The sequence below is a fragment of the Crocuta crocuta genome, unplaced genomic scaffold, assembly GCF_008692635.1.
Source record: "Crocuta crocuta isolate KB4526 unplaced genomic scaffold, BGI_CrCroc_1.0 scaffold13, whole genome shotgun sequence".
Taxonomy (NCBI): Eukaryota; Metazoa; Chordata; class Mammalia; order Carnivora; family Hyaenidae; genus Crocuta; species Crocuta crocuta.
Window position 1 is genome coordinate 8,015,635 of NW_027530007.1, and position 21,025 is coordinate 8,036,659.

At 59.7% G+C, this 21,025-nt stretch overlaps 1 protein-coding gene across 3 annotated transcripts in view; it reads left to right on the forward strand.

Annotated features, from left to right (window-relative positions):
- Window positions 1-377: 377 nt before the first annotated feature.
- The window catches only part of MORN1 (MORN repeat containing 1), a 49,067-nt gene continuing 28,419 nt past the window's right edge, over window positions 378-21,025 (forward strand). For all 3 annotated transcript variants that reach the window (XM_077763761.1, XM_077763762.1, XM_077763763.1), the window contains exons 1-8: window positions 378-453; window positions 1,054-1,125; window positions 2,987-3,085; window positions 3,655-3,765; window positions 4,811-4,901; window positions 5,373-5,460; window positions 14,297-14,393; window positions 16,354-16,464. In XM_077763761.1, the coding sequence (XP_077619887.1) occupies window positions 378-453; window positions 1,054-1,125; window positions 2,987-3,085; window positions 3,655-3,765; window positions 4,811-4,901; window positions 5,373-5,460; window positions 14,297-14,393; window positions 16,354-16,464 (745 nt within the window). The remainder of the gene's footprint in view (window positions 454-1,053; window positions 1,126-2,986; window positions 3,086-3,654; window positions 3,766-4,810; window positions 4,902-5,372; window positions 5,461-14,296; window positions 14,394-16,353; window positions 16,465-21,025) is intronic.

The window sequence follows — 21,025 nt, forward strand, 5'->3', positions numbered from 1 at the left end:
CCCCGAGGGCCGCGGGAAGGAGGACGCGGGCAGGCGGCCGCGCCGGCGCTTCGCACGGTCCGGGAAGGGACAGCCGAGCACTTCCGCTCTGTCCTGTGCGGCACCGCCTCCGGAGCCTCCAAGATGGCCTCCGGGGCGGAGCCGAGAGCCTCCAACCATTTCCGCTTCCGGCGAGGGGGCCCAGGCCGTTGGCAGGGCGGTCCCCTCGGCGGAAGGGACGTCAGCGGCGGAAACGCGCCGGGTTGCGCATGCGTACTTGCGTCCTCGAGCTCCGGGACCGCAGCACTCCAGTCCAGAGATTGCTATCGCCCAGAGACTGGCCCACGAGCCAATGGAGGAGAGCTTTGCTGGTTGCTAAGGAAACCCCAAGCGGCAAGATGGCAGCCGCCGGTCAGGGGAGCCCGAACTCCAGCCTGCCGCGCCGCGACCCACCGAGGCGGCCGCCGCGGGACGGTAATGGCTGTAGGCCGGGGCCAGGCCTCCGTGCGCGGTGGGAGGGAGACGCCAGGGTCCCAGCCGGAAGCCCCGGGGGAGCCCGGGTGTCCCGACCCTGAGAGCCGGGCACCCCCGCGGGTGGGCGGGGTCCCGGGCCCGCCGCGGAGCCGACGTGCGGTTCGGAGGCTGGGCGGGAGCTGCTCGTAGATTGGAAGAACTCTCCTCAGGTAGTTCAGGCGGAGCCTGGGCCTCTTTACGGCAGGTGCAGGAGTCCAGGTTGCACGGTGGAAGCGGGGCTGGCGGGGCACTGGGGGGCTGCAGCTGCTGGCAGGACCCTCCGCTGTAAGTGTGGGCTTTGTCCCGAGCGACCAGAGGAGCCCGGTGCGTTCCTGCAGAGGGATGGCAGGGCTGGCCCTTCCCCTCAGCCCTGAACCTGCCCCCGCCCGGCAGCTGTCTCCCAGCTTCCCCATCGGATGCGGCGTCTCAAGGACCCTGAGCTCGCCTCCTGCACAGTCCTCTCAGGGCCCAGAGGCCACCCCTCTCTAGTGTCCGTGGGTCGTCAGCCCGGTCACCTGTGTCACCACATGCTCACGTGTCCATTTTCTCTTCAACATTCAGGTTATGGTGTCTACGTGTACCCGAATTCTTTCTTTCGATACGAAGGAGAATGGAAAGGAGGGAAGAAACACGGTAAGAATCGTGTGTGGTCCTTTCCCCCAGCGGCCACCTCGCAGCCACAGCCCATTTCCAGGGGAGCTGGGCGGACAGGTGGCTGCAGGAGCGGCAGCCCTGGGCCCTACACTCCCTGTCACAAGCGCTGAGGAAAGTCCCGCAGGGCCCTGAGGGACGCCCTGGCCCACGCCTGCTGGGGAGGCTCTGGGGCACCCTGGGCCGGGGAAGCCCCAAGTGCAAAATCCTCTCCAGGGTTTTAGTCTGTCTTTGCCAAAGTGAAAATTGCCTCTTTTTTTTAATGTTTTTTATTTTTGTGAGAGTATGAGTAGGGGAGGGGCAGAGGAGGAGGGAGACAGAGGATCCGAAGCGGGCTCTACGCTGGCAGCAGCTAGCCCGATGCAGGGCTCGAACTCACGAACTGCGAGCTCATGACCTGAGCCGAAGTCTAACACTCAACTGACTGAGCCATCCAGGGGCCCCCTTCGTGGTTTACTTTTGATGATCAAGAAAATCATGTAGTAAAACAAAACAAAATAAAACAAAAAACTTCAGCACTACAGGAGAGAAATTGCCAAGTAAGAGGCGGGGAGTCCTCCCCAGAGGTGGGCCCAGACCTTCCCACATTTAAGCATTTATGCTCCCACGGGCTTGTCTGTCTGGGGATTCTGCCTTCTCATATCCTCTGCCCGTTTTCCTCCTGGAGAATTGGTCTTTTGGAATTTTCTTATATGAGCTCTTCTGTGTCTACTGGCTGTTAGTGTTTTCTATATATTTTTTTTAATTTTTTAAACATTTATTTATTTTAGAGAGATAGAGACAGAGCATGAGAGGGGGAGGGACAGAGAGAGAGGGAGACACAGAATCGGAAGGAGGCTCCAGGCTTTTGAGCTGTCAGCACAGAGCCAGACGCGGGGCTCGAACTCACAAACCCTGAGATCGTGACCTGACCTGAAGTCAAATGCTTAACTGACTGAGCCACCCAGGCACCCCGTTTTCTTTATTTTTAACCTTTTGACTTGTGTCGCTGCCACACAGACATTTTTCACTTTTGTCTAAAATCTCTGCTTCTCTTCCCCTAGGCTGGGCAGGGAGGCTCATGCCTGAGACCCGTGCCAGAGCCTGGCCTGGGCAGAGTGGTTTCCCCTTTTATTATTTTTTTAAAAATGTATTTAAGTAATTTCTACCCCCAACGTGGGGCTCAAACTCACAACCCTGAGATCAAGAGTTACACACAGGGCACCTGGGGGGCTCAGTTGGTTGAGCGTCCGACTTTGGCTCAGGTTATAATCTCACAGTTCATGGGTTCGAGCCCCGCGTCGGGCTCTGTGCTGACAGTTCGGAGCCTGGAGCTGCTTCAGATTCTATGTCTCCCTCTCTCTGTTCCTTTCCTGCTCATGCTCTCTCTCAGTCTCTCAAAAAATAAAATAAAACGTTAAAAATTAAAAGAAAAAAAAAAGGAATTACATGCTTTTCTGACTGAGCTAGTGAGGCACCCCAGTTCCCCTTTTTAAAATGTTTTCTTGAGCGCTGCCCTGTGTCACAGTCTCCTTCGCCTTCGGCCCCGGTGCTGCTGGAGGCCAGGTGACCGTAGTGTCCCCACCGAAGAGGTCGGGGTGGGATCTCCTCCGCACTTTGATGGCTCTGCAGTCATCCTGGCTGAAACAGTGGGTGTTAGTCGTGCTTCAGAAACATTTCTATTGATAAGCGTGTATATGGGTGAGTTTGCAGACAGCAAGTGTGGGACCAGCGGCAGAGCCAAACACAGAGACCTGAGGGCTCCAAAGCCTCGCTCCTCCCTCTGAGAAATGAGCCTGACCACACGCATATGCCAGCGGTCACTCTGACTTCGATCTGACGTCACATCCTGATCTTTCCCCAGGTCGGGGGAAGCTGCTGTTTAAAGATGGGGGCTATTACGAAGGCGAGTTCGTGGACGGGGAGATCACGGGGGAAGGCTGCCGCATCTGGGCCTCATCAGGTCAGCAGTGGGGACGGGTGCGGGCGCGCTGACTCCTCCCTCGTAAGCCGTCTCTGCTCTAAGTTGTCCCCGGCTTCTGGATACAGAAAGCCCCTCCATCTGTGAAATGTGGGCCCCTGGTTTCTGTTAGGTGTCCTGTGTCGGCAGGGTGCCCTCCTAGGGGAAGGGTAGCCGCGGCTCCAGGAGCTCAGACCCTCACAGGCAAGTGTGGTGGCTGCTTCTCCAGGGAGGGAAGGCTCACTCCACAGACTCTGACCCAGAGAGGCCTTTGCCCTTGGGCACATGGATGCCACAGAGAGGGCAGTCCTAGGACAGGGCTGCACCCAGAGGTGAGGAGGGGAGGAAACCGCACGCCCCTATGGTAACCAGAATGGCAGGGCCAAATCCACCCAGTCATACTTTGTCTCATTAGCCAAGGTTTTAGGAGATAAAGAGCCACCGTGGCACATTCTGAAATGGTGCCTGCTGCCACCGCTGATCAGGGACAGGAGGGCCTCGCTGTTGACCCACCAGGGACACAGGCAGCAGCTCTAACCCTGGACGTCTGTGCCCCTCCTCCTCTGCACCAGGAAACACCTATTCCGGACAGTTTGTTTTGGGAGAGCCTCAAGGACACGGCGTCATGAAGTACAAAGCCGGTGGATATTATGAAGGGGAGCTCTCCCACGGCGTAAGAGAAGGTGTGAGGACCACACAGGGTGTGGTGGGGCGCTACGTGGGGAGCCCCAGACACCCGCACCCCTTCCTGAGATCTGACTCGGGGCCTCGGTGGGCTCAGGAGCCTGCGCTTGCCCAGGGAGCCTTTGCCCCCGGGTCTGTTGGGGGGGCCATGGCCCTGGGACCCTGCGTGCCGTTGTACCTCCATTAACCATCACTGTGGTTCAAACCTGGTGGCTCAAAACAACTGCGATATAATTGTTTGCCCACAACCCCAGGGGTCAGCGGCCTGGCCCAGCTCGGCTGGGAAAGCGTCTGGCCTCGTGTGGGGTCTCCCCTCCAGCTGCGGCCACAGCAGCTCAAGCAGCGCCGGTGGCTCTGGCGCCCTCCTGGCCTACAGCCTCAGGCCCTCCGAGGTGACGCTGCTCACAGAGCAAGTCAGGAGGCCACATTTGCGGGGGGAGCAGACTCTTCTTGGAGGGCGGGGGCAGGGCAGGTGGGCGTCCCCTGGAGGCCCAAAGACCAAAGCGCTCACTCTTCTGGAAGAGCAACGTCCAGGACCGAGCCAAGAGGCCACAATGTCCGACGGTGCCTTTACAGTGTCTGCTCGCACTACTGAACGGTTCTGAACGACACAGGCCAAGAGCCTCTGAGTCTGTCACTTGAGGCCCAGCCCTGCCGTTACGGGTGTGAGGGGCAGCTTTCCCACGGGCTCACATGCACACCTGGCCATGGAATGGGCTCCACCAGACAGCAGGCACTACGACCTTAGCCTCTGGAGGCCGGGGGTCCTTAAGTGACACCCTCCCACCCTTACTCAGAACCTTTGAGAGCTGGACCCCAGAGCCACTCTCACCGGCGTGGTGGCTGCTGGCATTGCCCTAAATCAAATCTGCCCTTCCTGCCCCGACAGCCCCAGCCTGGGAGGGCAGCCTGGCTCCTGGGGGCCTGCCAACCTCGGCCTCCTGGACCCACCCGCCCTCAGGAGGCCACAAAGCCCCTTTGGGGAGGTGGGTCCACCCGACAGGACGCAGGAGCTGACGCTGGGTGCCCCGGGCTCTCCTCTAGGATACGGGCGTCTGGTGGACCGGGACGGACAAGTCTACTGGGGGTGCTTCCATGACAACCAGCGACATGGCCAAGGGCATATGGCCTTCCGGTGAGCACGCCACCCCGTGTCCCCAGCCCTCAGTGCCACACAAGCTTCGGTCTGAGTTCTTGCTGGGATTCTGACCGTTCTTTCGGTTACTGACCTCGGTCACCGGGGTGTGCAGTAGGGAAGACCTCCCGGGAGGGGAGCACCGGGCCCTGGCTGGGGGGTGGGCCGAGGCCTCCTCAGCAGCAGACCCGCCTTTAGGTCTGGCGGCCGCGTCTCCGTGCGGGGTCCCCCCACTTCTCCAGTAGCCTCTCCAAGTCTTACCCACCTGGGGGCCAGGCGAGCGGGCGCCAAGGCCGCGGCCCCCCCACAGCAGGCCCTGGCAGGGCAGGAGCTCACGCCATCTGCTTGGAGCCTATTTTTGCCTCTGTCCCGGTGGCGCGTGCTGAGCCCTGGTCGGAGGAGCCGGTCTGAGTCAGCGGCGCCACCTGGCTCTTCCCGGGCCAACAGCAGCCCCTGCCTTTGTGTCCCCAGGAACGGTGACAAGTACGAAGGCGACTGGGTCCGGGACCAGCGTCAGGGGCACGGGGTGCTGTGCTGTGCCGACGGCTCCACCTACGAGGTATCTGGGGGCTCTCTGTGCTGCCCGGGCACGCTCAGGGTGCCTCTCAGTGCCACTCCCCCCGCCCCCACAAGGGCAGCAGCGAAGGGCCTCCGCCAGTACCTTTCCTGTGTGGCTCCTGAGATGCCCACAACCCACACTGTCACCTCTGAGAATGAGTTGACATTTCTCGGTTCCTTGAGGGGTGAGTGAAGCGGGTTTTGAGGAGAAATGCCCCACTGACCACATGCGGAAGGGGAGGAGGATGCCCGTCCCCCCTCACTGCTGTGGGCACCGCCCCCCCGGGTTTGACGGGGGTGGGGTGGGGGGGTTACTCACTACGAGGGGTGGAGAGACCCAGGCAGATCAGAGACCTCGTCAGGACCCCAGAACTTCTCATTCTTTTCTCTTACTGGACACTGGCCTGCGTGCCCGGCTGGGGCAGAGTGAGCAGAGCCAGAGATGTGGGTCTTGGGAAGGACTGGTCCTGCCCCATCGCGCCCAGAGCGGAAGAGTGCCCGTCAGCTCTGCAGGCAGCTGGGTGCCCAGGGGCCTGGCCACCTTCCCTAGGCGTCCTCGTGTGCGGGCAGGAGGAGGGGGCCTGGCGGGCCGGCTCGGGGCGGCAGGGGTGTCCTGAGCATCTCAGGAAGGCTGGAAGGAGGGTGCCCTGGTGTCTGTGGGAAGGTGCCCCCGGTCCTTATTCGGAGCTGCCGTCAGGAGGCGATGGGACACAGAGAACAGCATCCGGACATGTTGGAGGTGAAGCAAGGACTCTCGGCTTCAGGACCTGAGCGTCAGGTGGCAGTGGCGCCGGGAGCCAATTCCATCAGGGGACAAACCACACCAGTGCGTGAACGTGGACGTGGTCAGCTGGCGAAAGCCCGTGAAGCGCTGGGAGGGGTAAAAGCAGATGCACGGGTGGCCCTGGAGATGGCCCCAAAGAGGGACCTGGGACCTGGCGTGGTTACCAGGCACCCAGGGTAGGGAGAGTCGCCAGGTGCAGGGACTTCAGGACTGAATCGGGCTGTCACTGAGGTGGTTGTGACACGCCCACTGGATGGGGGGCTGTCCACACAGCGCCCTCTGCTGACAATGCTGCACGCTGGCGGGCCGACGGACACCTGCAGGGCTCCGTTCCCACAGCACAAAGCCGGCCAAGAAGGGTGGCTTTGGGGCTGAGAGGCGATAAACTGGTCGCTGACCCCGCGGTTGAGACTGAGGGGCGGGGGCGGGGGCACCTGGCAACCCGTGCCGCCCGCTCAGCTGCGCCTGGGCGCCCGCCTGTAGTGCAGAAGGCCCCACACGGATGCTTGTGAAACAGGTCTGCTCGGCACGGCCACACCCAGGCCAGCGCCCCTGTGCTGCAGGGGGTCCCATGCTGCAGGGGTCCCGCACCCACGCTGCTGCGCTTGGCGGTTTGCGCCATGCCCATTTGTAGGTGCTGCTGTGACCTGCTTCCCCACGAGAGGACATCCATCCATCCTTATGGCACCACACACCGTCCACCGTAATTCTCCAGAGCTGCAGTGGAAGAGAAACATAGGGCAGGCCCTCCTCCATGGGTCCTCACCCCACCTGGACTCGTCCCCACAAATGTGCACAGCCACACCCACTAGGCTTCATGCCACAGGCACTGGGCTCTGTCCGCAGCCCTCACTTAAATTCTCTCCATCTTGTAACATGAGGTCACAGGCCCAGAGGAGGCCTCCCAAGTCAGGGAGTCCTGGCCTGGAGCCTGGGCTCCCTCACCTCCCTGTGACATTCGGGGACAGCCGTCACAGCCTAGGACCCGGGTCAGGGCCCTCACAGCCGCACAGGGCTGAAGGACAGAGCAACACAGTCTTTAGAGCCCTAATTTCCCTGTTCCTGGAAGCTCCTCTGGCCCCTGGACCCCCCGCTGCCCCCAGGGCCTCCCTGCGAGGCGGTGGCTGCCCACCCGGGCCCCGCTTAGGGCTCCCCTGCAAGGCGAGGCTCAGCCAGGAGGGGACGAGCAGCAGCCCTCCACACCCCGGGCCGAGCCGGGGCGCCTGCCCGGCCATCCACCAGGGGGCAGCCCAGCCCTGCCGCAGCGTGGCCTCGCGGGCCTGCCCGGGCTTCACCCCCCTGGGAGACCTTTTCTTCCAGCTTCATGGCTGGGGGCCGGTTCCGGGCAGAACCTCCCAGGGCCGCAGCTCCCGGTGGCCAGGCTGCTTCCTCACGGAGCGAGAAGGCGTCTGCCTGGACAGTCGCCCTGCCGTGTCGCGGCCACACCATCCCAGCCTGCAGACCTCAGGGCCCCCACACGCCCTTGAGGGAGGTGGCATGTCCTCGACATGGGGCACCTCAGTAAATGGAGGCGGAAGCCTGGTCCTCCAGGCCGCATCTCCCCACGATGCAGACTTGTGTCTCTGCACTTCCGTTTGCTGGGCAGCATCCCAACCTTCTGGAGCCTGCTGCCCGAGGACCCCGGACACTGCTCTGCTGGCAGCAGCTCCAAGTGCTGCTGGGACTCCCGTCCTCCGCCGTGCTGGGCGCTGTCCGTTTGGGCAGCTCCCACCCGCACACAGTGGCAGGGTCACGAGCAGCCACCTCCCCTGCGACCCAGGCCCTGACCCGACGGCCCGAGTAGCGTGAGGGTCCCAGAAGGAGGGCCGGCGCCGGGGTCCATCCTCTGCCCTCCAGCCCCTAAGCCATACGGACGGACAGACGGACAGGCCAAAGGAGGAGGGCCGTGTCCAGGAAGGGCTGGGATCAGTCTGCAGCCACAGGGCGACCTCGGACACGGCACTCGCTGCTGCCAGCACACCTTTCAGAGACGCCACGAAGTCTTCTCACAGAGTCCGTCGTGGGGCCTGGCTGATGAAGGGGCCACGGGCTCCCGGGTCCAGCGCGGGCCTCTCTGTGTTATGGGGACACCTTCAGCCTGACCTCCCACCTCCGGGCATCAAGAGTCACCCAGTAATCGGTAATCAGGAGCTGCGGAGCCGCTGGAGGGAGCCGGGAGCCACCTCAAGGCGTGACTCCCGTGAGGGTGTGGGCGGCCCCCTGGGCCCTGACACAGAGTGTCGGCCCTCTTTAAAAATATCCATATTATTCGTAAAACACCCCTGATCTACACCGTACCATTTAACCACGAAGTGTCCAGTTCAGAGGCATTAACCTCATTCACATGGTTGTGCGGCCATCCCCACGGTCTGTTTCCAGAACCTTCCACCTTCCCAAACTGACGCTCTGCCCCATGAAACACTGGACCCAGTCCCTCCCCAGCCCCTGGCACCGCCCTGCCTCCTTCTCTGTGGATCTGACCCCTACATGTACTGTGCCTACGGGGGGCCTCCAGGGTCTGTCCGGCGGGACCAGCTTCTGTCACTGAGCACAGCGCCCCGAGGGCCATCCGTCCCTCCATCGGTGGACACCGGCTCCTGTGAGCAGTGCTGCCGCGAACGTGGGTGAGCACACAGCTCTCTCCGAGCCGGCACCCGGTTCTGCGGGCTGTGTGCCCAGAAGAAGGACTTCCGGACGGCGGGCAGCTCACTGCTGCATCTCCGAGGAGCTCCATGCGGTTCCCCGGGCTGCTTTACTCTCCCACCAAGAAACCCTCCTCTGACATCAGGATCAAATGCCCCTGGAGCCCTCCCCACCCCCTCCTCGCAGCGCTGTCTGCTCTGCAGTCAGCCTGGGAGTCATTTAGAAATGGGTTATGGTCGGGGTGCCTGGGTGGCTCAGTTGGTTAAGCGTCCGACTTCAGCTCGGGTCATGATCTCACAGTCTGTGCTGACAGCTCAGAGCCTGGAGCTGCTTCGGATTCTGTGTCTCCCTCTCTCTCTGCCCCTCCCCTACTCATGCTGTCTCTCTCTCTCTCTCTCAGAAATAAAACNGGCGGGGGGCAGGGTGGGCGGGCAGCTCGCTGCTGCATCTCCGAGGAGCTCCACGCGGTTCCGCGCGCCACGTTACCTTCCCGCCAGCATCCATCTCTGTTCTGGAAAACCCGTCGCGACCAGTGTGGTCGCAGTGCGTGCTTCGGATCCAGGCGGGNACGCTGCGGTCGTGCAGGGACTGCGGGCTTGTTACTGCGCAGGCGCGGCCTTGTGCGGGGTGGGGGGGGCTGCGGTGCGAGGCCTCCGCCTGCTGATCGCCGCCAGGGGCGGCCCCACACGAGGCCCCACCCTTCACCCCGAGTTCTCCAGAAAGCTGCCCCGGGCGCCCCCACCAGCGTTCCCATGTATCCTTAAGGCAATTTTATTTCCTCAGAGATTAGAAGACAGCGGCCGAGCTCTCCCGGGAGAGTCTCAGGTCAGCTGAGTCAGCGCCAGGCAAGGAGAGGGTCCGGGAGAGGGGTCACCCCGGGGCGCAGTCGGGGCTGCGGGGAGCGGCGTGGCCGGGACCCCCAGCACAGCACAAGTCCTTCCCGGCGGCATCCCTGCTGCCCTGTCTCCAGACTTCCCAGATGCGGCCAGTCTAAGGAGCCTTTAAAAAGTCCTAGGAAAAAACCCGTTCCTGAAAATAACGTAGCATTTTCTTTCAAGAGCAGGAAACGGTGTGCCCCGAAGCCAGCAGTGCTCCCCCTCTTCCGGCTCAGCTCGGGGCCCGTCAACAGCGTCTCGTGCACCTGCCTGGGGGGAGGGGTGTGCCCAGCAGCGCGAGCTCGAGGCTCCTCCCGAGGACGTGTCCACGGCAGTGACCCCCACAGGCACCGGGCAGCCCTCCCAGAGAGCCCCTGACGGAGCCGGGGGGCCGACAGCGCCCTGGAGGCAGGCCGCGTCCCTACGGATGTTCACACAGCAGCACGCGCCCTACCTGAGTGGCCGCGGTGTGGTCCCCACCAGCCGCTGCTGGCGTCCGGGCTCAGTCCGCACCGCTCCGTGCACACTGGCTGCGTCTCCGGGTTGGCTCTCCCAGAGGGAGTCCTGCTGGTCGGCGCACCTGCTCGGAGCAGGTGGCTGTGTGTCTTCACCTGCTGGCGGCTCCCGGGCGTCTGCAGAACGCCGGCAGCCTTTGTGTCCCTACGCCACCCTTCACAGTCCCGGATGTGGGGCTGTGACCCCAGGGGTGTGCTGCACACAGGAAGTAGGGGCCTCTGGACCAGTTGAACAGGGGCAGGAGGAAGGTCTGGATCGCTGGAGCCATCGTGGGAGCCCGTGCCAGGCTCCAGGCTCCATGTGGGGTTCAGATGTCCACTGACTTCAGAAACAGACGTAGGCAGGCAGTGAAAGCCACCAATGACACTGTGAAACCTGAGGAACTTACAGCTGGGGTCATGGAGATCAGACACGACACCCTATGACCCTGGTGCTTGGGAGACGAGAGTGGGGCGCACACCCATGCCACCGACACGCCAGCCTGTGTGGTCACGGCCACCCCTGCAGGCCATCCCACAAGCTGGGGAGACCAGGGACCCTGGACAGTCTCAGGGCCCAGGCAGGTGGCCTGTGACCATTTCCTCATATGTGACCTGATCCCAGCCACCCTGACCTGGTCTGCGAGCCCATGACCTCAAAAGAAGTGGTCACCTGCACTAGTCTGGAAGTTTGGCGTGGCAACCATGACTACAGTTAGAGGTGGACGCTGGGGAGACCCGGAGCCTCAGGTCCTCCTGCAGTGGCCGCCAGGGTGCCGGGCTGCAGATCCTGGGAGCATGGGGGAGCGCAGGGCTGCAGATTCGGGGAGCACAGGGCTGCAGATTTGGGGAGTGCAGGGCTGCAGATTCGGGGAGCACAGGGCTGCAGATTTAGGGAGCATGGGACTGCAGATTCGGGGAGCACAGGGAGGGGTACTCACAAAATTAATACCAATAAAAGCACAGTAATTTTTCCCTCAGGAAGAAAAATAGCATCAATTAGCAGAGCATGCTTCCTAAAATGAGAAAGAGTCAGATACTTGTTTCACACGATTTATTCCCACTCATTCGTGGTGGGGGCGTGAGCCAGGAGTCTTGTCCCAGCAGCCCGACTCTGTCCAGGGAGGCTCCAAACAGGCAGGTCCCATCCTGTGGAGCTTTGGGCGCCCAGAAACAGGCCCGGTGGCTGAGTCCACTGTATCACCCCCAAGGTCCCAGGGGAGCCTCCGCGGCCGTGGGTGACAGGTGCTCCTCACTTTGGCCTACGGGACCGTTTCCTAACGCTGGACCCCATTCCCTCGGTCTTTGTGGTGTGGACGCAGGCCCCGTGCTTCCTCCCCATAGGGCTCCCCCTGGCCTGGGCGCCAGCCGGCTCACTGGTTAGAGGGAGCCCTCGCCCCAGGTGGAATGCGCCCGCCCCTCCCAGTGGGGGCCCGGCCTCCTCCAGGAGACAGTTTTATAAGTATCGGCTCCCGCTTTGGGTGCGAGTCAGCTGAGGAAGGGCAGAATTTTCACAGGTATGATTTATGGCATTAATTAGAAAAGGTCCTTCGCTGGCGAGTTATGTCGCATACCTGAGCATGTTCGTCCTGGTGTGGTTCTGCTTGAAGCCGCGGAGACCCAGCTGCCCCAGGGCCGCGGTCTGGGCTCGGGTTCTAGCAGGCGAGTTTAAGGTCGCGGGGGTATGGGGGCACTGAGCAGGACTCCCTCCGGGGGGGGTGGGGGCTGTGCCTGCGGCCCATCCTCATCCTCAAGGCCCTGGGTGTGGAATGACCTGAGAGTCCACAGCTTCCCAGGCAAGACCGCGCTGCTGCTTGGCCTGGCGGACGGAAGCGCAGGCGGGGACTAGAGGCTGCCGTTGTAGTGGCAGNGATGCGGCCCTGAGGGAGCCGGGAAGCATTTACGACGAGTGTCCACCTGTGGGAACTGTGACTCCTGCCTCCAGGAGTCTCCGGTGCCCCCATGGGCGGGGGGTCCGTGTGGCGGGAGCATCTGGAGCCGAGAGAGGGGGTTGCAGGCCCCGCTCCCATCCCCGAAGGGTGGGGTGTCCCCTGCCCTGGGACAGGAACGAGCACGGCAGGGCAAAGGCAGATGGGGGCCTGCCCAGGGCATGGAGGGGGCACAGAAATGGCAGCTCTTGCCGTCGGTGGGACAGAGAGAGCTGGGAGCGACAGGCCGAGGAAGGGTGCCAGGCTGCAGGTCCCCACAGGGAGGTGTTGCTCTGCAAGGGCAGCCGCCCCCGGGGGCCACCGCCCCTGCCCCACCGTCTTTGGGCCTGACCACTTCCCACTGGGCCACCTGCTGCTGCTGCTGGGCCCTGGAACGGAGCCCAGTGGTTTCCAGGTAGAGGGTGAGCCTCCGTGGTGGGGAAGGGGGAGATTTGGTTTGGCTCCTGCGGGGTTTGCGTGTGACCGGCCAGGAGGCCAGTCGCCTGAGTTGAAACTGGTAACTTGTCAGGTTTGGGGATGGTGTCTGAGGGACAGGGTTTTCTGCAAGCAAACGCTCCCGCGGCTGCTGCACCTCCATGCCTCAGCCTCGGCCTCCCAGCAAGCAGACAGTCACTGGGGGCCCTGGGGGCAGCCGCCTGCCCCACCCCGACCTCCACCCGTGGACAGCAGCTCAGCCCGAGACTCTGCAGCTCTGCTGTCTACCCCCGAGATCACCCAGCCGTCACAGTGAGAGTGCCCGGCCACACGCACACGCAGGCAGACACACAACACACCTGCATGCAGATGCGCACAAAAGACATACGTTCGTGGCCACGCATGTGCACCCAGCCCCGCGCGCACGTGTACATGTGTGCTCAGCGCCCGCTGATGGTTGCTCAGGTGCTCGGTCCCTGCAGCCGCCAGGTGGGCTTCCCGCCCCGAGCCCAGGATGAGGGAGCAGGGCCTGTCGGGCTGATCTGGCCCATCACCTGCACCCGTGGGCTGCTGCCTAGGGGACACGGCCTCAGCCCCATGTGCACCCAGCACTCCCAGCGGGGCACAGCCTCAGGAGAGCAGGAGCCACTGCAGGGCCAACTCTGCTGTTTGGGTGTTGGGCAGGAGGGACGTGGCTGTGCTGCGGGATGGCCAGGCCTCGAGGCAGGGGCCCGTCTGCCCCTGCCCACCTGCGGACAGCCCTGCCCCTCCTGCAGCTGCAGCTGTTGGTTCGCTGCCCCTGCTGGGTGCCCTTGGGGCTGCCCGCTGTCGGGTGTCCTGGCCCAGGGGCGAGCTGTGGCCGGACCTCCACCCCTCACCGTGACTTGGCTCCGAAGCGCTGGTGCTCAGCAATTCTCGTCCCCAAGCCGCCCGAGGGAGCTCCTTCCCAGCTTTGGGGGGTCCGAGGTGTGCGGGGCTGAAATCCCGTGGCCCCCGTACCTCCCCCCCGAGGCCTGAGAGAGGCCGGCTCCGGCCTCAGCTGTGCCGTGTCCCGCAGGGCCCGTGGGCGGCACCGTCCACACGGGCACCGACTGTGGCCCAGCCCACGTGGAGGGCAGGATGGGAAGTGGAGCCCAATTAGCTCCCACGGAGGGATGCCTGGAACCAAACGTGCCTTCGGCCGAGTTCTTCTCCAGCAGGAGTGATTCACAGTCAAATAAGATACCGTGAAGCCCTTGAATTTTCCACAAAAGTAACGTAGCCGCTCTAACACACTATTCTAACGCCCTGTCGTGTGTGTGGTTCGGAAAGTGAGGTCTATTGCGAAGGCGGCAGAGTGGGGTGTGCAGCGTGCCGCCTTCCCTCCAGTGTGTGCGCGGGGGCCCCACGGGCCCCTCAGTGGGCGCCCTCCGGTTTGCGCACATGCAGTAGCTTTACTGAGAGGGTTTTTGTGCTGAAAGCACCCCTTTTTTGAGCCAGTGTTTTGTTTGCATTTTGTACATGTGTCATTGTTCCCGAACTTCGCGGCTTCTTACTATTCAGTTGAGAGCAACATGGACACGCGGCAGTAGTTCATGATTCCTTGCTCTCGACGGGGTCCTCAGGGCCCCAGGGGTCACCCCCCCCGGTATCACACGTGTCCTCTGTGGACTCCAAGTGCACACGGTTCTCTCCGTAGGGACAGTGGCACAGTGATGTCTTCAGTGGCCTGGGCACCATGACCCACTGCTCTGGGGCCGTCTACCACGGGATGTGGATCAACGGCCACCCGGTGGGTAAGTGCCCCCCCCACCTCCCCTTGGCCTTTCGAGGTCCTCTTATGGGGTCACATCAGAGTCACGTCGGGGTCTGCTGAATTCTCTCTCAGGCAGCCCCAGGCACTGGCACGGGGGGGTTGGGTCAGGAGGTGTTTGGGGGCGACGCTGAAGTGGATCTAAAACCCCAGGCCCTTCAGGAGAAATGCATTCCAGTTGGGTTTCAGAAGGGCCCGTGGCCATGACCTGCAAAGGTCCCAGTCCAACCTCACAGCCGTGGCCCCGGTGTGAGCAGGAGGGTGCCAACCTCAGAGGGTCCCGCCCACAGGGCCCTGGGTACCTGGCCCCCCTCCCTGAGCTCTCTGCACCATGACTGGAGCACAGGGGCCCCTCCTGCTGTCGGCCTGGTCATGTGGCCTCCTGCTAGACTCCAGGACAGAGGTGCCACCCCAGGAGCCAGGGGTCACGGGCCTGTGGCTGCAGCTGCTCACTCAGAGCTGACCAGCCACGCTCCTCACATGGGTCCCCAGGGCCCTTGCCCGTAGAGGCCGCAGCAGGCGCCGCCAGGCCAGGCTGGGCTCCTCTGTGGGGGCTCGGGTCCTGGGAAGGGGAGTGGCAGCCTGGGTGCTTCCCAGCCCCCCAGCAGCGCCTTAGTAACGTCCCCCGAGTGAGGGGCCTTGTTGGAATCTGTGAAGGACTCAGAGGACGTGTCCTGTCCTGCCCCCAGCAGGGTCTCAGCAGATGCCAGGAAAAGCCTAGAACGGCTGGGGTGGGCTCTGGCCTGGCCCTGCTGGGTGCCGGCTGGTCCCCCCAGAATGGGCGTGGGGGGCTGCCCCCACGTGAGCTGACCCAGCCCCACCGTCACAGTGAAGCCACCAGCGCCTGTCACCCTGCACACGTACCTGTGCGTGCTCCCTCCTAGCTGGCATGTGGTGGATAAACTCAACTCATGTCATAAGCTTTTCCCAATGATTGCTTTTAATTTTTTTAAATTAATTTTTATGGGACGCCTGGGTGGCTTAGTCGGTTAAGTGTCCGACTTTCGCTTAGGTCATGATCTCGCGGTTCGTGGGTTCAGGCCCCGCGTCGGGCTCTGTGCTGACTGCCAGCTCAGAGCCTGGAGCCTGTTTCAGTCTGTGACTCCCTCTCTCTCTGACCCTCCCCTGCTTGCAGAGTCTGTCTCTCTCTCCTAGAAATAAGTTTTTAAAAATTAATTAATTAAATTTTATAACTTTTTAAATTTATTTTTGGGAGACAGAGTGTGAGAGGGGGAGGGTCAGAGAGAGAGGGAGACACAGAATCCGAAGCAGGCTCCAGGCTCTGAGCTGTCAGCACAGAGCCCGACGCGGGGCTTGAACTCACAAGCCGTGAGATCATGACCTGAGCCAAAATCAGACAGTTAACCAACTGAGCCACCCAGGTGCCCCCCAGTGATTGCTTTTAAACCCTAACCCTTGTGCAGAGGTCCTCACTCTCGGGGGCTCAGGGACTCAGGGAGAAGTGGACACTGAAAACAGCGTCTCCGGCCACTCAGACCCCACAGTGGCCCGGGAGGTGCCAGCCAGCTCCTCAGCAGGTGGCTGCAGCACCTTGTCCACACATGTGGACCCACTGGCTCAGACACAGGAATGCAGGGCCAGAGTCCCAACCGAGCAGAGGATGTGCTGGAACATTCCACCATGTGCAGACACAATGCAGACAAGCCATTCATGTACAGCCCTTCACCATTTGGTGGCCCTCTGCGGTCTCCTTAATAGGCTTGCAATAAGTTGCTTGGAAATCACAGCTGCCTCTCAGGATGGGGTCACAGCCTTGTTTTAGTGACTGGTCGGCTCACTCGGTGAAGCGGTTCATGCAGGAGATTGACAGCAGGCACAGCCCCCTCCCTGTGGAGCTCTGGGAATGCGTGGGGGGCATGGGCTCCAGCGGGCAGTGCCCCCCGTGCCCCAGGTCACCCATGCTCCGCTCTGCTCTCCCCCAGCACAAGCCAGGAGGATCGTGATTTTGGGTCCAGAGGTGATGGACGTGGCCCAGGGGTCTTCCTTCGCCTTGAGCATCCAGCTGCAGCAGGGCAACGGGGAAGCTGCCAAGAGTAAGTGCCTGCAGGTCACACTGCGCGTTCAGAAAGACGAACGAGCGTCAGGTCTTAGGGCCGAGGTGCCACGCGTGGCTTCTGGTACCGGGACACAGCAGAGACTGTTCGCAGGTCCTCACCACAAGAGCCTTGCAGGGGGGTAGCAGGCTGACAGGCGGGCGTGTGCGCGCGTGTGCAACAGTTGTGCGCGTGCCCACAGCCATGGCTCATCTCACAGGAGGAAGGGTGACCGCTGGCATCTGCAGGGGGCGAGTTCCCGTGTCCTCCATGGGTGATGGGGGAGGACAGGGCTGCTTTCTGAGGAGTCCAGCGTGGCAGCGGTGCACGGGCTGGACCAGCCGCCCTCCCGAAGCCCGTCCCAGCGTGTGCAGAGGGCGCTGTGCGGAGAGGGCCCCCGCACGGTCACTGGTCACTGTGCGTGGCCGGGCAGCACCACCGCTAAGAAACGCACGCCTGGGATGCTCACTGTGCATTACTTCACCTGAGACCAGCAAGCTTTGGCCGGAAGCCACGGTGTGCAGCCTGGACCGAAGACAGTCACCGCTGGTCTGTCTGATTTTATGTTTATTTAGAGAGAGAGCGTGTGCACTTGCACAAGCAGGGGAGGGGCAGAGAGAGGGGAAGAGAGGGCACCCCAAGCAGGCTCCATGCTGTCAGCACAGAGCCCGATGTGGGGCTCGAACCCACCAACTGTGAGATCATTATCTGAGCCAAAATCAAGAGTCTGACCTTTAATGGGCTGAGCCTCCCAGACGCCCCCACAACCGGTTTATTTGAACAGCTTTATTGTGGTGCCGTTTTTTTATTGCCTGAAATCTTTGCGTCGTAAGTGATTCAATGACTTTCAGTAAGTTCTCGGAGCCGGGCAGCCAGCACCACACCACGCTCCTGTCTCAGACCACTCCCCGCACCGCAGAAAGACCCCTCGTCCCTGCTTGCAGCCCCTGCCCACCCCACCCCTCCTCCCACGAGTCTGCCTGCTCCTCTGACCGGCGGGCTCTGCAGGGGTGCGCCCACGTGGCAGTGTCTGGGGCAAGTTTTTGTGTGTCCTGTGCGTGCATTCTGTCCCTCGGTTATGTCCTTGTGAGTGGGGTTGCAGCAGCACGTGGCAGATTTGTGTGTAAGCTTTTAAAGACACTTCCAGGCCATTTCCCAAAGTGGCCACACCATTGACCACCCGGTCGGCAGAGCCCGGGCTTGATTTCACACGCCCGGCACGTGTGCGGCCAGCCTGCGGGTGTCTGGTGGTGGCCTGTCTCGGCGCCCGTCTCCGGTCCGACCCGCACTCCCTGCCGACGAGGGGTTGCAGCTTTTCGTGTGTTCATTGGCCACCTGTGTACCTTTTCCAGGGACACGTTCATGCAAATACGCTGCGGTTGTTCACTTAGGCTGTTATTCCTCTTGATTTTGACTTGCTGGGGCTCTTCACCGGCTCTGAAAACGAGTCTTTTCATCACATGCTTCTTTGAAAATAGTTTCTTTCAGTCTGCGGCCTGTCATCTTCTTAACGCTGTCTTCTCAAGTGCAAAGGTTTTTAATTTCGACAAAGTCCAATTGTTAAATTTTTTCTTTTATGGATCATAATTTTGGTAACGAACGTGGGGCTTCTCAGCCTGACCCAAGGACGCGAAGATATTCTCCTGTTTTCTGCGAGTTTTGCTCTTTCATTTCCGCGATCCATTTTAAGCTAATTTTTGTGGATGAGAGAAAGTTCTAAGTTCACCTCTTTTCCTGGGGATGTCCAGCTGCCACAGCACCGCATGGGAAAAGACCCCCCGAGCCGCCTTGGCACCGGGCCGCGGGATGCTGCGCTGCCAGAACGGCAGTTGCTTCGATTGCGTTCCGTTGGCTCTGGTGTCTGTCACAGCACCACCACACTGTCCTGACCCCTGTAGCCCCAGAGTGAGTTTGGAAACTGGAGATCCCTCCAATTTTGTTTTTCTTTTTCAAAATTGCTTTGGCTATTCCGGGAACTTTGTATTTTATATACGTGTTTTAGGGTCAGCTTTGTCGATTTCTGCAAAAAAAAAAAAAGGTTTCCTGGGATGTTGTTGGGGACTCTGGCTGGGAAACACGGCCACCAGCAGACTCCAGGTCATCAGCAGGAAACATCTCCCCACTTACTCATGTCTCTACTTCCTCTCACCAAAGTTCTGTAAGTTTTAGTATCCACGTCTTGTACTTCTTTTGTTAAATTTATTAATGAGTGGTAATTTCTTGCTAGTTATTTAATTTATAATTATAATTTGTTTACTAATTAATTTGTAATATTTATTCCTTTTATGTTATTGTAAATGGAATTTTTTTTTAAGTTTTAATTGAGAGAGAAAGAGAGAACACATGCAAGCAGGGAAAGGGCAGAGGGAGAGGGAGAGAGAGAATCCCAAGCAGGCTCTGCACTCAGTGCAAGCCCGACTCGGGGCTTGATCCCACAACCCCGGGATCATGACCGGAGCCGAAATGAAGAGTCAGCTGCCCAATCCACTGAGCCACCCAAGCGCCCCTGGAATTGTTTTTTTGTCTTCATTTCAGAATTGCTAGACTATTGATTTTAATGTGTATTTATTTTTGAGAAAGAGAATGCATGAGCAGGGGAGGGGCAGAGAGAGAGGGAGACAGAGCATCCAAAGCAGGCTCTGTTCTGACGGTGAGAGCCCGACCCAGGGCCTGAACTCAGGAACCTCGAGGTCGTGAGCAGAGCCGAAATGCAGAGTCAGACGCTTAACTGACTGAGCCACCCAGATGCCCCGCAGACTACATTGATTTTTAAAGATTGATCTGATGACCTTTGACCTTGCTGAGGATTTCTTAGGATTTTCTATATAGAGGATCACATCGTCTACAAATACATCCAGTTTTACTTCCTTCTTCCCAGTCTGGGTGTGTTTTCCCCCTTGTGGCTGCAGCACCCCGCGTGCCCAGCGGCAGTGGCTGCTCCACGCGCTCACCACCGCCTCCCACCGCTGTCGTTCTGGTCAGAGCCGCCCTGCTGCGCGTGAGGCCGTGTACCTTGTGGTTCTGATTTGCATCATCCTGAGCGAGGGATAACGCTGAGCATCTTTCCATTATTTATCGACCATTCATACATCTTCTTCAGAGAAATATCTATTCAGATCTTTGCCCATTTAAAAAATTGGGTAACTTGTCCTTTTATGGTGAGTTATCAAGAGTTCTTTATGGGGGCGCCTGGGTGGCTCAGGCGGTTAAGTATCCGACTCCTGATTTCAGCTCAGCTCAAGATATCACAGGTTCATGGGATCAAGCCCCACGTTGGGCTCGCTGCTGTCTGCACAGGACCCCTCTGTCCCTCTCTCTCTGCCCCTCCCCACTCACACACTCTCAAAAATAAACCTTTTTTTTAGTTTGTTTATTTTGAGAGAGAGAAAGAACAGGGAGGGGCAGAGAGCCAGAGAAAGAGAGAGAATCCCAAGCAGGCTCTACACTGTCAGCACAGAGCCCAAGGAGGGACTCAGATTCTCAAACTGTGAGACCATGAGCTGAGCTGAAACCAAGAACTGGACACTTAACTGACTGAGCCCCTCAGGCGCCCCAGTAAAACGTTTTTTTTAAAAAAGAGTTCTCTGTGTATGGGCTCTAAGTCCCCTTATTAAACATCTGATTTACAAATGTTTTTTCCCATTTTATGGGTTGCCTTGCAGTTTCTTGATGGTGTCCTTTGAACACAGAAATGTTAAATTTTGGTGAAGTCCAACCCAACTCACGTACTGCTTTCTTTTGCTGGTTATGCTGTTTGTCGCAAATCTAAGAAGACTGCTTAACTCAGAGTCATGGAAACTGTCTCCTGTATTCTCTTCTAAGAATTTTATATTTTTAGCTCTTATATTTACAACGATAATCCGTTTCGAGTTCTTTCTGTGTGGTGTGAGGCAGGGCCCAAGGAATTCTCTGCATTCCTTTGCCTGTGGCTTCCAGTCGGCCCAGCGCCGCTGCTGAGGCTGCCCTTTGCCCCTTGGATGACCCGGGCGTTCCATTTGCTAAAATTTTGTTTACAGTTTTCGCATGTCTTTTCATGAAGGATATTGGTCTTGAATTTTTTTTCTTTGTTTTCCTTTTTAAGGCTTGTTTTTAAGTAATCTCTACGCCCACCATGAGACTCAAACTTACAACCCTGAGATCAAGAATCACGCACTCCACCAACGGAGCCCGCCAGGCACCCTGAGTTTCTTTTTTCTTTAATATCTTTGGTGCTGGTATCAGGGTAATGCTGACCTCGTAGAATGAGTCAGAGAAAATTACTTCCTCTTCAATTTTCTGGAGGAGTCTTGTTGAATTAGTATCATTTCTTTCTTAAATGTTTGGTAGAATTCAATATGAAGGCCATTGAGGCCTGGAGTTTCTTTGTGGAAAGACTTTTAATTACTAATTCAGTTTCTTTAGTAGATATATGGTTATTGGGGTTATCTGTTTCTTCTTCTTTTTTTATTTTTTATCTATTTTGTGAGAGCACATGATAGAGCAGGGGAGGGGCAGACGGAGACAGGGGGAGAGAATCCTAAGCAGGCTCCGCACCTTCAGCCCAGAGCCCAAACTGGCACTT